The sequence below is a fragment of the Myiozetetes cayanensis genome, unplaced genomic scaffold (genome assembly GCF_022539395.1).
Source record: "Myiozetetes cayanensis isolate MyiCay16 unplaced genomic scaffold, myiCay2020 scf1, whole genome shotgun sequence".
Lineage (NCBI taxonomy): Eukaryota > Metazoa > Chordata > Aves > Passeriformes > Tyrannidae > Myiozetetes > Myiozetetes cayanensis.
The window spans coordinates 974334-988317 of record NW_026086604.1 but is presented as its reverse complement, the minus strand read 5'-3'; the positions used below and the strand labels follow the sequence as shown (position 1 = coordinate 988317).

At 49.9% G+C, this 13984-nt stretch overlaps 1 protein-coding gene across 15 annotated transcripts in view; it reads left to right on the top strand.

Annotated features, from left to right (window-relative positions):
- ADGRB1 (adhesion G protein-coupled receptor B1) overlaps window positions 1-13984 on the top strand; it is a 285060-nt gene that overhangs the window by 155744 nt on the left and 115332 nt on the right. For all 15 annotated transcript variants that reach the window (XM_050313265.1, XM_050313255.1, XM_050313372.1 and 12 more), the window contains 3 exons: window positions 1115-1190; window positions 5251-5353; window positions 6477-6520. In XM_050313265.1, coding sequence (XP_050169222.1) covers window positions 1115-1190; window positions 5251-5353; window positions 6477-6520 — 223 coding nt within the window. The remainder of the gene's footprint in view (window positions 1-1114; window positions 1191-5250; window positions 5354-6476; window positions 6521-13984) is intronic.

The window sequence follows — 13984 nt, the reverse complement described above, 5'->3', positions numbered from 1 at the left end:
TATCGTGTGCTGGTGGTTTATTTGTTCGAGGGTTTCTTTAGTGATTACAGTGGAGATGCACTACTTTTAGCTTTGATCCTCACTTCCCTTTGGCTGCAGGGAGTAGGAGTAACTATCCTGAGCTAAGGGATGGAGACAGGCAGCTTCATGAGACCAGAACCAAACTCCCTCACTACTGGGAGCTGATTTTGGTGGGCCAACACTGATTTGTGCAGCTCGGTGATATAACTGCCCTGTCTGTCAGTCTCTCCCAGTTCTGTGTTCACCAGTTGTCCCCAGTGGGCCCAGTTTGATGATGTGAAAGAGGGACACGCAGAGTTTTGCCTGCCCTGCACTGATGGAGCAAACCCAGCCTCAGTACAAGGCATGGGAGGAGCCTCAGCTCAGGGCCCTTCCCCAGGCTTCCTCAGCATTGCTTTTCACTCATCCACTTGCTTTTTCTCCCCCAAAAAATCAATCTGCAGGGCTGCCTCTGCTGCTTGGGCTTTATCAGGGGAGCTCTTGCTTTTTGCAGCTGGGCCCAGCGAGGCAGCAGAGGAGGAGGAGGAGGAGGAAAAGGGAAAGGAGGAGGAGGTCAAGTGATGTGCCCAGAGGTCACACAGATGATTCAGAGGCTCATCTGGGGACCGTAGTCCTGAGGCAGCACATGAGTTTTGTGGTCAGACGAGGCACATTGGGACAACTCCCCTTCTTGCTGCCCTTGTCGGCCCGAGCGCGGCTCTTCCCTCTGAAGGCTTGATGACTCTGGACGGGTCCAAATGCCTCCAGGTGGCTGCAGGAGACCTTCCCACCCTGCAGAGCCGCCTACTGGGGTGCTGTCAGAGGGATTAGTGGGTTTCTGAGTGGGGGCAAGCACTGGGCTGGCCGTCTGGGATGAGTGAGCCTTGAGTGAGGGTGGATGCCGGGTCACCCCGAAAGGCGCCGGGCCCTCTCTGGGGACTGATGGAGACCCGGTGTGGTGACAGCAGGCACTGCAATCCCACCACAGCCACTCTGGCATTGGCCATGCCCTGACAGAGCCCCAATCCTGCAGCTGGGGGGTCCCATGGGGACAGCTGTCACCCTGATTGTCTCAGTGCCATTGTCTTCTTCCTTTCCCCGCGGTGTCCTGCAGTGTCAGACGACTCCTCCGTCTTCGTGGTGGGGACTGTGCTGTACCGGAACGTGGGCAACATCCTCTCCCTCCAGAGGTAAGAGAGGCTGCCTGAGGAGGGTGGGAGGGCTTTCCTGCTGACCCCTCTGGCCGCAGAGACCCGGTTTTCCAGGGAAAAAGAGAAGGTCACTGGGGGCAACGAGACAGTGAGAATATTTTCACACACACACACACACACACACACACACACACACGGGCTGATGCCTTGCAGGCATCACGTGCTGGAAGAGCCAGGGAGGTTTTCCTCATCCCCACCCATGTGCACCCAGGATAGGAGGGGAGGCACAGAGCTGCTGCCTCATCCCTGCCTGCCACCCTTTGCCCTCCGGGCACGGATTCTCACGCGAGGGATTTTGGAGGGGGGGTGGACAGACGGGGGACGGATGCTCAGCTGCCTCGAGAGCTCCCGGAGAGCTGCCAGACCCGGCTGAGCCCTCGAGAGCATCGCGGCAGAGACAGGCTCGGGAGGAGAGCAGCAGCAGCACGCCTGGCTGCACATGTCTACCCTCTTCCCGGCCGCTGCAAACTGCCTCGGGCACCGAAGCTTTTGTGTTCAGCGCTCCCCTTCCTTCCCTTCCATCCTCTCCCTTTTTTTTCTCGCTCCCTCTTTTTTTTTTTTTTCCCCGAGACCGGTACTGAGGCAGTAAATTAAGCATCCTAAGGCACCTTCTAAATCTGTTCTGCACTGATTAGCGTGAGCCCATTTACCATAAACACCAGGGCATCTCTCCTCGCCGATAATCATTTAAATACCTCCAGATTTAGCGCTGGCAATGGCAAAAGAGCTCCAAGTGAGTGCAGGGAGGAATTAGCAAGTCAGCCAACTGTATTCTGTAATATCTTCCATTACAGCAGTGGGAATTAGATCAGAAGGGCAATAAACATCATTGGCTCAAATGATCCAGCAGTATTTCAGCTTTCTCTGGCCAAGCAGGGAATGAGCTCTGATAACCAGCAGCTGCAGCAGCCACAGCCTCCGAGCAGCATTCCCACAGGAGAGCTGATTTAAGATGTTCCTTAATTAAAGGACAGTCCCTCTTTAAAAAAAAAAAAAAAAAAATCAGGAGTCTTGAATCACCTGTGGAGAGTCAAAGGAAAAAAAGAAAAAAGAAATAAAAGCAGCAGCATTAAAGTACCTCTTACTTCACTGCTGTGCAAATGGACAGAGCATTAAAAAGGAGAATGTCATTAAATAGCCATGTAGCTGCCTATGGGTAAAAAATGATTCTGACCACAGAGGAGAGCTGCTATTCCTGGGTACACATAAGCAACATGGACCCAGATCCCAGGTTTGACCACACTGATTCAATGCAGAGTGATTTTTCCTCAAAGGAAAAAAAAAAAGGAGATTTAACTCAGTGAACAGCACCAGCTGAGCTGTTCCTAATTGTCCCAATTTACCTCCCCCAGGCAGCAGTTCCTTCTCTGACTCACACATTACTCTGTCCCCTCGGATCCAGAGAGCCCCGTGGATCTTGGCAGCTGTGACAGTGGAGATGGGATACACACAAAACCTGACTTTTCAAGGCAGGGAGGTGAGCAGAGCTCAGTCCCGGCTGGACAGTGCTGGACAGAGGACACGGCAGAACCACCAGCCTGGCACCTTCCAGCCCCGTGTGCCCAGCAGGGAGTTTAGAGATGTTTGCACACTCTTTACAGCTGCTCAGGAGCCCTCTGAGCTCTTGTTCCAGCCCCATCTCCATGTGTTTTGTTTTCCTCCCAGAAGCTGGGCTGCAACTGTGCTTTTAGGAATAACGACTCATATTCCTCCTGAAAGATCCCCCGTGATGCTGAGTCCTTCTCCTCCCCCGGAAAGCTGCTCAGATGCTTAATTACCTTCTCTGCTGGGAGCCTGGCTCTCATTTTAAGGCTGAATTTGTCTGACTTTCACTTCCAGGCACTGGGCCTGGTGACTGAGAAGCTCCTCACTCCTCAGACATACCTTTGAACAGGAAACTTTTGTGTGTTTTTCCAGCACGTGGATCAATTTTCTGTCCCTGCTTTGGTCTCCCTGAGCTGTTTCTTCATCTGAAAGTGGAATTGAACCAGACAGTACAGTGGAATCCTGACAAGGGGGGGTTCACAGAGCAGATCTCTGCTTCATCTCAATGGAAGGGACCTAAAAGACCATCTCATTTCAACCCCTGTGCCATGGGCAGGGGCACCTTCCACTAGCCCAGTTTGCTCAGAGCCCATCTGGCCTGGCCTGGAACACACCCAGGGATGGGGCAGCCACAGCTTCTCTGGGCAACCTGTGCCAGGGCCTCACCATCCCCACAGGGAAGAATTTCTTCCTTATATCTAACCTAAATCTCTCCTCTTTTAGTTTAAGACCGTTCCCCCTTGTCCCATCACTATCTGCCCACGTAAAAAGCCATTCTGCAACTTTTCATGAGCCCCCTTCAACTCCTGGTTGAGCTGTGACCACTTGGCCATTAACCAGTCTTCACCACACCAGTGAATTCTGTGTTCCTACAGCTTCCCATGCTGAAAAATCAGATGTTCTTTCTGCTTTTGCTTCACTGCTTGATTCTCACCTGGTCCTCGGCCTTCAAAAGGGTGTTTTGGTGTCATCTGTGTTGCTCATGCAAATATTCAGAAGCACGAGCTGACCGTCACAGACACAGCTACTAATGAAGACATGCACTGGTGGTTACCTTCCAGCAGATCCTGGTTTTAGCTCCTTACAGCTGCTGCTCCCATTGACTTGCTCTTTTACTTTTCTTCTGTAGGCTGATAGCTGTGCTTTATCACTTTTCTTTTTTTTTTTTTTTTTTTTTAAGGAAAATATATTATTATTTTTCTTCTTTACCCAGTGCTATTGTTCCCTCTAGTGTTGTTGGAATGGTGGCTTTCTGAGCATCCACTTACACATCCATGGACAATTCCAAGTGGGGTTTTTTTAAGCCTTTTTTTAAACCTTCTTTTAAACCTTCTTTTTATTGTTATTGCTTTTGAGCAAGTGTGAATCTTTCCCACCTAATTCCTTTGTAAAAAGAAATGTAAAAGCCAGAAAGAAAAGTGTATGATTTTATTAGCAGCTGTCAGTTTGGTGGAGATTTGGATAGGGAAAATGTTCCCTTGCCCATGGGTGCCACGAGGGCTGGGAGCAGCCTGATGCTCTGCCAGCATCAATTCCTTCACGGCAGAGTTTTCAGCTGCTGGTTGTGGGGACCTTTTGCTTATTTAAACACAAATAATCTGCAGAAACAGCAGGAAACACTGAGTATTTACATTTTCAGTGTCCAGGGAAGTGCCTGCAAAGAGTTTGGCTTTCCAGAAAGCAGAAACACAGGCATGGGAGATATCTCCTCACTTACTGCTTCTTCCAACAGCCAAACCTCCTCAGGCTGCCAGATTTAATACAACATTTGCCTGGGCACAGACATTTAGACATTTACTTGAAGGGTCTGGCCTTTTTCCATCTGCTTTGGATCCTCAAGGAATAGGGATATGCATCAGAATCTCCAAACAGGATCATGGAATCAGGGAATGGGCTGGCTTGGAAGGACCTTAAAGTTCATCTCATTTCAACCCCCCTGCCATGGGCAGGGACACCTTCCACTAGCCCAGGTTGCTCAGAGCTCCTTCCAACCTGGCCTTGGACTCTTCCAGGGATGTGGTGCCCCATGGATACGCTGCAAAGGCAAACAAGCCAAACTCTGAGGGGGAAAACAGTGGCTTTGTTTTGAAAGCACATGAGGTAACAGAACATCTTGAGTTGGAAGGGACCCACAAGGATCACTGTAGTCCAAGTGAGCTCTGTTTCCTCATGTGAGGGATAGAAAATGGGTCCAGGACTATTTTATTACTGGGATATATACAGCTTATAATCCCAATGGATTTAGGGAGTCAGTGAGGTTCATGAAGTGACAGATTCTTGGAGGAATAGATGTCAGGTGGCTGTGAGGGGGCTCCAAGGGCTGAGAAGGGGCTCCATCAGCAGCAAGTGTCTTTTCATGGCATTTTAAAGTAATGGGGTCAACTCCCTCTGCACGGTGTACACCAAACCTTGTACCAACAGTGATGGATGTGCTGGGCTTCCCTGCTCCACAAAAAATCCTCTTTAAAACATCTCTTTCCCCTCTTCTCCCCAGGAACAGCACTGTTCTGAACTCCAAGGTCATCTCGGTGACTGTGAAGCCATTTCCTCGCTCCCTCCTCACCCCTTTGGAAATCGAATTCTCCCACCTGTACAACGTAAGTATTTCCTGGGACTGCACCATCCCACAGCTGTGTTTGCTTCTGCAGAGCAGGAATGTGTTGGTGCAAGGAAGGAGGAGGGTTTTTCTGGGCTCCTTCAAGCTCCCTAAACGCTGCTGAGGTCCTCCACTGCCACCCTCTCACTGGTGCACTGCCAGGGATGATTACAGGGATCAGCCTTCCAAACCTGCCCTGCTCTGTGCTCCTTGCTCAGGCACTGCCACAGGGTAGCAGGAGGGTGACAGCACAGCTGGCACAGGGAAGGTGGGCATGCTGGGTCCCAAATTCACGCCATTTCATCATGGGAGATCATGGGAGGATAATTTTGTGCTCCTTATAAAAAAAAAACAGGCTGCAACAATGATCCCCTTTGAGGAGGAAAAGGAGGGGAGAAGGTTTTGTCCATTAATACTGGAGACAGGAATATCACTGTTGTGCTCAGTGCTTCCAAAGGCAGCCTAAAATCCCCTCCAGGCTCCTCTGCTCAACCCTAGGCGTGTGTATGGGATGGACAGTTACACACCCCACGGCCTGTTCCTGCTGGGGGTTTTAGAGGCCCTCCTGAGGCTCTACAACATGGAAATTAGATCAGTCGTGCCTTTGCTTTGGACTCTTCCTGGAAGGGTTTTCCAAAGGGGTCTAAGACAGCTGGAGTCAGTGATAGAACCCCTTCCAGGGGGCTTCAGACACACCTGAGCTGCTCCTGCAGGGCTGTGGTTCTTCCCAGCGCTGTGTCCCACAAAAGCACAGGCTGTATTTGATCCACTTTCCAGAAGGGAGCAGCAAAAGGATTCTGTGCGAGGGGAGGAATGAGGAAGAGCATCAGTAGGGTGAGTCAGGGAAGATGCAGAGTCGAGTCCTCCCGCAGGGGTGGTGATGTGGAACAAACTGAGGCACGTTTTAGCCTCGCTTTTCAAGCCCAGGGTGAAAGGATCTGTTCAGAGGACTGAGATCCACGACTGCCCCATCTGGTGCATCTCAGACACACCAAGCTTAGGGTAGTGGAAGTTGTCCTACGGTGGAATACATCCCACATATTTCATTCTCATCACTTCACATACCCCACAGACAGCATAACACTGATGTGTTTCTTTTTCCCCCCTCTCTTGTCTCCTGGCAGGGAACCACCAACCAGACCTGCATCCTGTGGGATGAAAATGATGGGTGAGTCCTGTGGGCTTCTCTTTGTTCTCATGGGTCTGCTTGATTTTTAGGTGAGATCACCACAATTTTAGCAGTGACGTGTCAGTCTGTCTCAGTCCTTGCTCTCTCCACTCTGTTTTCTCTTTGCCCTGGCAGGGAGGGGAGTGCTTCTTCCTTCTCATTTGCACCACTTCTTACTGACTTCTCTTTTGGTGCCATTTGAGCTGGGTCTTGTATTTAAAGATCTGCAATCAGGTGTTTTCAGAACAGTTCAAGAAGGGCCCTGCGTGCTGAAAGCATCGTGTTCTTGTACCAGGGGAGCCCTCCAGGGTTCAAGCAGAGACGTTCGTGTTCCTGCTCACAGGGAGGAGTGTTTGCAGTTCATTTGATGCTTTGGACCTCTGTCTACATTTTGCAGAAGTGGTCTCTTATATTAACTCTTCCAGAAGTTCGGGATTTTTCCATACAAAGGATGTATGAGTTGAGACCCAGGGCTGTGGGGTTGTTCAGGTTGGGTTTGGCACAGCAGTGCTTGTCTCTCTGCAGGGCTTCACCCTAAATCATACACCATAAGGGCAGTAATGCAAAATCAGAGGCCACTGTTGCAAATCTGGCCTGTGGTGGTAAAGGTCAGGTGATGTGAACTTCGTGTTGTGCTGCTGTGACAGGGTAAATTGATTTTTTCCATGATTTTCCATGATTTCTGTGATGACTGGTGCTGTTTAGGAGGTTTGGAGTGACATGATTGTGGTCAGCAGGGAAAAAAACCAAATAAATCCCAAGTTACCAGAAAGCGTCAGGGCCATAAAATCCTATATTGGAAGTAGTTGTCAAAGAATGTGCATCTGAGAAAAAAAAACCAACCAAACCAAACCCAGCATTCTGGAAGTGAGCTCTTAAATCCTGAGTGAACTTGACAAGGATACAAAGTGTTTGATTTAATGGTGGTTTTACTTCATTGACTTTTGTATCTCAGTTTGAAGACCAGCCTGGCTTCTTCTCTGCCTGCAGTCGCTTTCTCTCCTTGAGATCTCACACATTTGGCACCTACCTCTGCATTTATTATTATTATTTATTATTATTATCCGCAGCACCTGAAAAATGATTCTATTCTTCTCCTTTTATGCTCCATTAAGTAGCATATGCACACATAGGCAGGCAGCATATTTGCAGGCAGCTCACCCTTCCTGATGGTCTGTGATTAATTTTGCACCTATGAGAGGATCCAAACAAAGCTGAAGGACCCAGAGGGTCTCCCTGCTTGTGAAATCACACCCGTGTTGGAGCCTGGGGCAGAACTGGTCCCTCTGGCTTGTAGTGGAAATGATTCCATCATTAGAAGGAGGCTGAGTGCAGGTGAACCTTCAAGAAATTAATTAAATTGTGTTTTATTTTGTCACCTGTGTGCCAAAGAGCTGTGGGTCAGCACAGAGTGTTGTGTGTTTGGTGGGGCAGACTCAGGAGGAGTCGGCCTGCTCTCCTAAATCTGTTATTTCTCCATGCTGGGATGGAATTGAAGCACTTGTATGCAAATCCAATTTTTGGCGAGTAAGGGCAGAATTTGGACTCCTCTGCACAACATCTTGACGGTTTTTGCTCTCTGCATCCCAGAGAGAGGGATGGAGATGTTCCCCTGCCATGCTCAGAGCTGGATCCAGTCTGAGCACGAAGAGAGCAAACTCCAGTTTGCAGGTGGCTGGATCTGAGGGCAGTGATGGCACTCGGGGTGGGCACATATATCTGCCAGAGCTGGCACTGGGAAGTGCCTGGTAGGAGGCAGATGAAGGGATGCCCAGTGCTCATCACGGGTTGAGAGCTTTGAATGCCGTTGATTTGGAGGCAAAACGTTGCCCAGTTCAGCCCAATCACCTCTGCCTTGTGGAACCCCAGAGTGGTTTGGGTTGGAAAGGATCCTGAAGGTCATCCAGTTCTGACCCACTAGACCAGGTCACCCCCTGTCCTGGCAGCTCTGCCTGCTCCATACTCCTGCTCCCGAGGCTTAGCAGCTCAGTTTTCAAGGATGGATTCCAAAATCCCCAGCAGATTGGTTGTGCAAATGTTGCTGCTGAGCCTCCTCTGTGTGTGTCTCTGTGTGTGTGTGTGTTGGGGGGGTATGTGTGCTTTCCTGCAAGTGTTTTCAATCAACATTTACAATCTCAAGCAGTTGAAAAGTCCTAAATGCTGATGTCAGCAGATTTCTGCCAGGGGGGATGTTCCAAAACTAGAGCTGATCCAGTGATCTCTGGCAACAGGAGCTGCCAAGCTGTTTGTGCAGTATTTTAAAGCTGATTTGCACAACGTTCTAAAGCTGATTTGCCACCACTTCTGACTCCTGGGAAAGTCTAATGAAAGGCAAATTATGCAAAGCCTGTTCTCTAGTCCTGAATGCTCACCTCGAACTTGAACAGCACTCTGGGGCTGTCAAGGGCTTTGCAGTTCTGGGTCACAGCTTTGGGTGATTTTTTTTCCTGCTTGGAGCAAGGATTTTTAGGCTTCACCCTGGACCTGCTGCCTGGTATGTGGTAGAGATCAGGACTGGTAACTCCGGGTCAGGAAACCCTGAGGTTCAGCCACGCTTCTGTGTTTGCTGTCTTTGGTCCCATCTTCTCCCTCCTGCTACTCACTTCCTTAAATTAGAGGTTTTCCCACTGATCCAAACCCCACCTGAATCCAGTGGATTTAAACCCTTGGGGCCTGTCACTGAACAGGTACAAAGGCAGGAAACTCCAAGCAATCCTCACGTGAGAGCTCCTGCCTGTTCCTGCAGCCACCTGAGCTTTCAACCCCACCCAAACCACGCCACAGCCACCTAAAATCCACGGGCCGTGAAAGGTTGAACTGTAAAACTGCAATTAGAACAGACAATTAGCAGGTGACCATGTGCTTCCTCAAAGATGGAGATGTCAAACAGAGCACTTGGAAAAAAAAAAACCAGAAAAGAAAGAGGAAGAACCCCTGAGTGTTCATTCATTTGCATTTAGATGGATATTTAAGCTTGTACTATTAACAATGGGTTTTTGATTTATTAATCCCAGCCCCTCTGAGTGACTGTGAGATTTGTGGGTGGCACCTCTCCATCTCTTTTCTCTTCTTCTTGCCCCCAACTCCTCATGTCACGAAACAGGAGGGGAGAAGATCAAGGGACTAATTTCTGTTGTGTTGGGTGCTGCAAGTGTGATTAATGAGCCGAGCACTGGTTGGGTAAATTGAAAGCTGAAATCAGAGAATGATTTGGGATTCTCTGGCCCTACTCCAAGGGTATTATTCATCTGGAGTAATTATTAGCTGCTTAGCCCTGCTGAAGTGAATACCCAGGCAGGATCCAGCCTCCTACTCCTTCTTTCTCCTGCTGGAACAGGACAGAGGGAGTTGATAGATCATCCATGGGCTTTCATGTTCTTGTGCATCACCACACTCGTCTCCAAGTGGATCATTATAATATCTAGGCATTTTAACTGATCTTAAGAGGCCTCCCAAACCTTCAAAAATATTTGCATAGAAGCTTTTTGCTCTTGGAAGAGAAAGTGCCTCAGGAACCTGTGGTTTTAATTCAGGGACACTCTTAACTTCCCTTGGGAAAGATCATCTATTCCAGTAATTCAAGCCTTTAACCTGTCTAGGAAATTCTGACTTCACTGTTTAGGAAGGTGACACAGCACAGCAAGGTTGGGCATGGAGAACAAAGCCAACAGTGCCTCAGCTTGCAGGGCAAGGCTAAACCACTTGGAAACTTAGAGAATCCTAAAATAATTCTGAGAACAGCTCTGCTCATGGGCTCTTTTCAAGCACGGACTGCTTGGGGTGTAGGGTGTGTGTTGGTCCTTCCAGAGGATGGTTTATGGGCTGTGTGGACCAAGGGCTGGCAGGACTGGAGATGGTCACACAGAGAGTTACAACCCACAGGGAATGCTCTGTAGAGTCAGAGCATGGTTGTGTTGGGGTGTTATTGTTTGTTTGGAACAAGTCATAGGAGCCAAAAAACATCCCAGAAGGAGCTATTGCCCATCAGGCACCATCATTTTTCCGTAGGGTAAGTGTGCTCTGCAGGGTGTTCATGGTCCAGCCATCCCATGAGTCTTGCAGTGCAGCTGCTTTGCCTGAAATTCCTGTTTTCAGGATGTCTAATCTGCAGACTCCAAAGCTGTCTGAATTCCTGGCTGCACGTCCTACGTGATCCCAGGAAAGTCACCACAAGGCAGCAGGAGGAGCAGGAAACACTGTGAGCTCCGTGGGCTTCTCCCGAATTGCTGAAAGCCTCTGATGCACTGGGTGAAGAATAAGGCAGGAAGGTTTCTTTCCTGTGTTTTTTGGGGCTTTATTGTGATCCCAGTCCTGCTGGTCTCCACCTGGTTTCCTTTGGAGGGAAATTCTTGTGCAGGTCTTTCTTCCCCTGCCACCAGAAAAGTGTCACACAGGATTTGTCTTATCTACAACATCCCACGGATATGTTTTGCTCATCATGTCAGTTAATTCATCTCTCAGTACCTGTCTTTTGAAGAAAAGCTTTCTAAAGTCAAGGAACAGCTTCCCTTTCCCCCTGTCCATCACCCAGCACATTAATGACCCTGCCAGAACTGTAGATCAGGCAGTAACTCAGCTTGTCTGTGCTGGCAGAGACAAATGAGTCCCCTTAGATACAGACAGGAAGGGGAACACAGAAGCAGAGAATGGTTTGGGTTGGAAGGAACCTGAAAGATCATCTTATTCCACCCCCCTGCCATGGACAGGGACATCCTCCACTAGCCCAGGTTGCTCCAAGCCTCATCCAACCTGATCTTGAACACTTCCAGGGATGGGGCAGCCACAGCTTCTCTGGGAAACCTGTGCCAGGGCCTCCCCACCCTCATAGGGAAGAATTTCTTCCTGATATCTAATCTAAATCTACTCTCTTTCAGTTTGAAGCCATTTCCCCTTGTCCTGTCCCTTCATCCCTTGTCCCCAGTCCCTCTCCATCTCTCCTGGAGCCCCTTTAGGCACTGGAAGGGGCTCTCAAGTCTTCCTGGAGCCTTCTCTTCTCCAGGTGAACCCCCCCCGGCTCTCCCAACCTGGCTCCAGAGCAGAGGGGCTTCAGCCCTGGGATCATCTTCATGGTCACCTCTGGGCTTGCTCCAGCAGCTCCACACCCTTGCTATGTTTTGTGTTCCAGAGCTGGAGGCAGAAGTCCAGGTGTGGTCCCACAGCAGCCGAGTAGAGGGGCAGGATCACTTCCCTGGGCCTGCTGGTCTGTCACAACCCCACAGCCCCAGGAGAAACCAGAGCTCTGCTCCCCCCTTTGGACCTATTAATGCCATGTTATGTATTAATCATATGTTTTTTACTGCAGCTCTGCAGCTGTGGGGGAGCAGCACTGCCGGTGACATGGCCTGCACGTGATCCCTCTCAGGGTGTCTGTGCTGGTGTTTCCCAGTCCCCCTGTTCCAGCTCCATTGCCTTTAACCAGTTTTTATTCCCCACATCTTCAGTTCCAGCTCCAGCTGCAAATCCTGCCTTTCCCAAGTGCTCCTGGGGATGTGCTGAGGGGATGTCTGTGAGAGAGGAAAGGGCTGTGCTTGCACAGCCTGGCTACACAGGGGCATGCAGGGAGGTTAATCTGAATATTCCCATTAGTTCCCCTGTGTTAAACCCAGTTAAAAGTATCCCTCAAATCAGCCTGTCTGACTGCACTCACAGTGTGCAACCAGGCAGATGGAATTATGGTCCCAGGAGTCTTTTTTTTAGCCCTGGATGAGAGCAGACAAGACAGGGCAATGCAGTGAAACCCTGTCACACCTCCAGAGCCTGAGGATTTATCCCCTGCTCAACCTGGGGCTGATGGAAGCACCAAGAAGAACACCTTCCAGAGGGCTGTTTTTTCAGGCATCTGCCTTATTCCAAGGACACTTCTTCCTGGAAATACCTTGCCACCTGGACTTCCAGGTGTTGCAGGGAAGATGTGGTGGATTCTCTTGGCAGAAAAGCAGCTGGCACCAGGTACCAGCAAAGCACAGGGCTGTGTCCATCCCTGTTTGGGAGAGGAGTCAGACTTGCTTGGCCTTCGCTGAGCTGCTCCACAGCATCCAGCCTTGTCCATGGGATTGGGAAAGCAGGTGCTGGCTTATTCTCCTGTGTCTCTCACAGCACAGGATGCAGGAGAAGCTGAACAGCACAAAACAGGGCCAGCAGGGCATGGCTTAATGGCTTTTGACAGAAGGGAGAGGGGAGAGGAGAGAGAGGATTCAGAGGCTCTGAATCAAATGGTCCCTTGGCTCCTTAGTAAAGGGGTCAGGAATATGGAGGGAATACATGAATTCCCTTTGCAGAACTGGCAGGAGCCAGACAGTGACACCTGGAGGATGCTCCCACTGGGAAGGGGCTTTGGGTTCAGTGGTGTGGTTGCCAACCTCAGCTCAGTGCTGAATGTGAGCCGTGAGCTGGAGCCTCGTGGGGTTCAGGATGGTTTGAGTTCACACGTGACTGTGCAATGTATTCCCATTAAAAAAAAAAATATATACGTGCAAGGGTATAAATAGATGAAGGTTTGGGAACAAGTGAGTGCTGGTGGCTGAGTGTGAGAAAGGACATGTGTGACTGTGTTTCTGGGCACAGCCAGGGCTGCAGGGTACTGGTGGGGTGTCAGTGTGGGTGTGAGCTCAGGGGAGGGATGCAGGTATCTGTAGGTGCAAGGCATTATTGGTGTACATGTTTATCTACGTGTATGTGCTTACTTTTGGGCCCCTCGCTACAAGAAAGACATTGAGGGGCTGGATCGTGTCCAGAGAAGGGCAATGGAGCTGGAAAAGGGATCTGGAGTGGCTGAAGGAGCTGTGGGAGTTCTTCCTGGAGAAAAGGAGACTCAGGGAGGAACCTCCTTGCTCTCTAAAAAAACTGCCTGGCAGGAGATTGGAGCCAGGTGGGGGTCGGGCTCTTCTCCCAAGTAGCAAGCGATGGGACAAGAGGAAACAGCCTCCCCTTACACCAGGAGAGGTTTAGATTGGATATTAGGGAAAACTGCTATGGAAAGGGTTGTCAAGCATTGGAACAGGCTGCCCAGGGAGTTGGTTGAGTCTCCATCCCTGAAGGTATTTAAAGGATGTGTAGATGTGGCATTTGGGGACCTGGTTTAGTGGCCTTGGAGATGCTGGGTTAACAGTAGGACTTGATGATCTTAGAGGTCTTTTCCCACCTGAGTGATTCTGTGATCCCATGTTATGTGTACATATTTGTGTGTGAACACCACAGGAGCTCAAGTTCACGTGACAAACCTCTGACTTGTCTTCCCTACATCACTGCCTGCTCTCCTGGAGCCACCTGCCATGGACATGCCAGGCAAGTCCAGCCTGAATTCCCAGCCTGCATGAAGGAACACCAGGCTGAGACTGCAGTGGCTTCTGAACATGCTGGTGGAGAGCTTTGGTTCACAGCTCCAAGCCTTTAAGTGTGGGGATAAAAAAGGAGGTTGGGGAGGTTCGATGCCTACCCTTGGTGTGCTCAAACTCAACAGCCAAC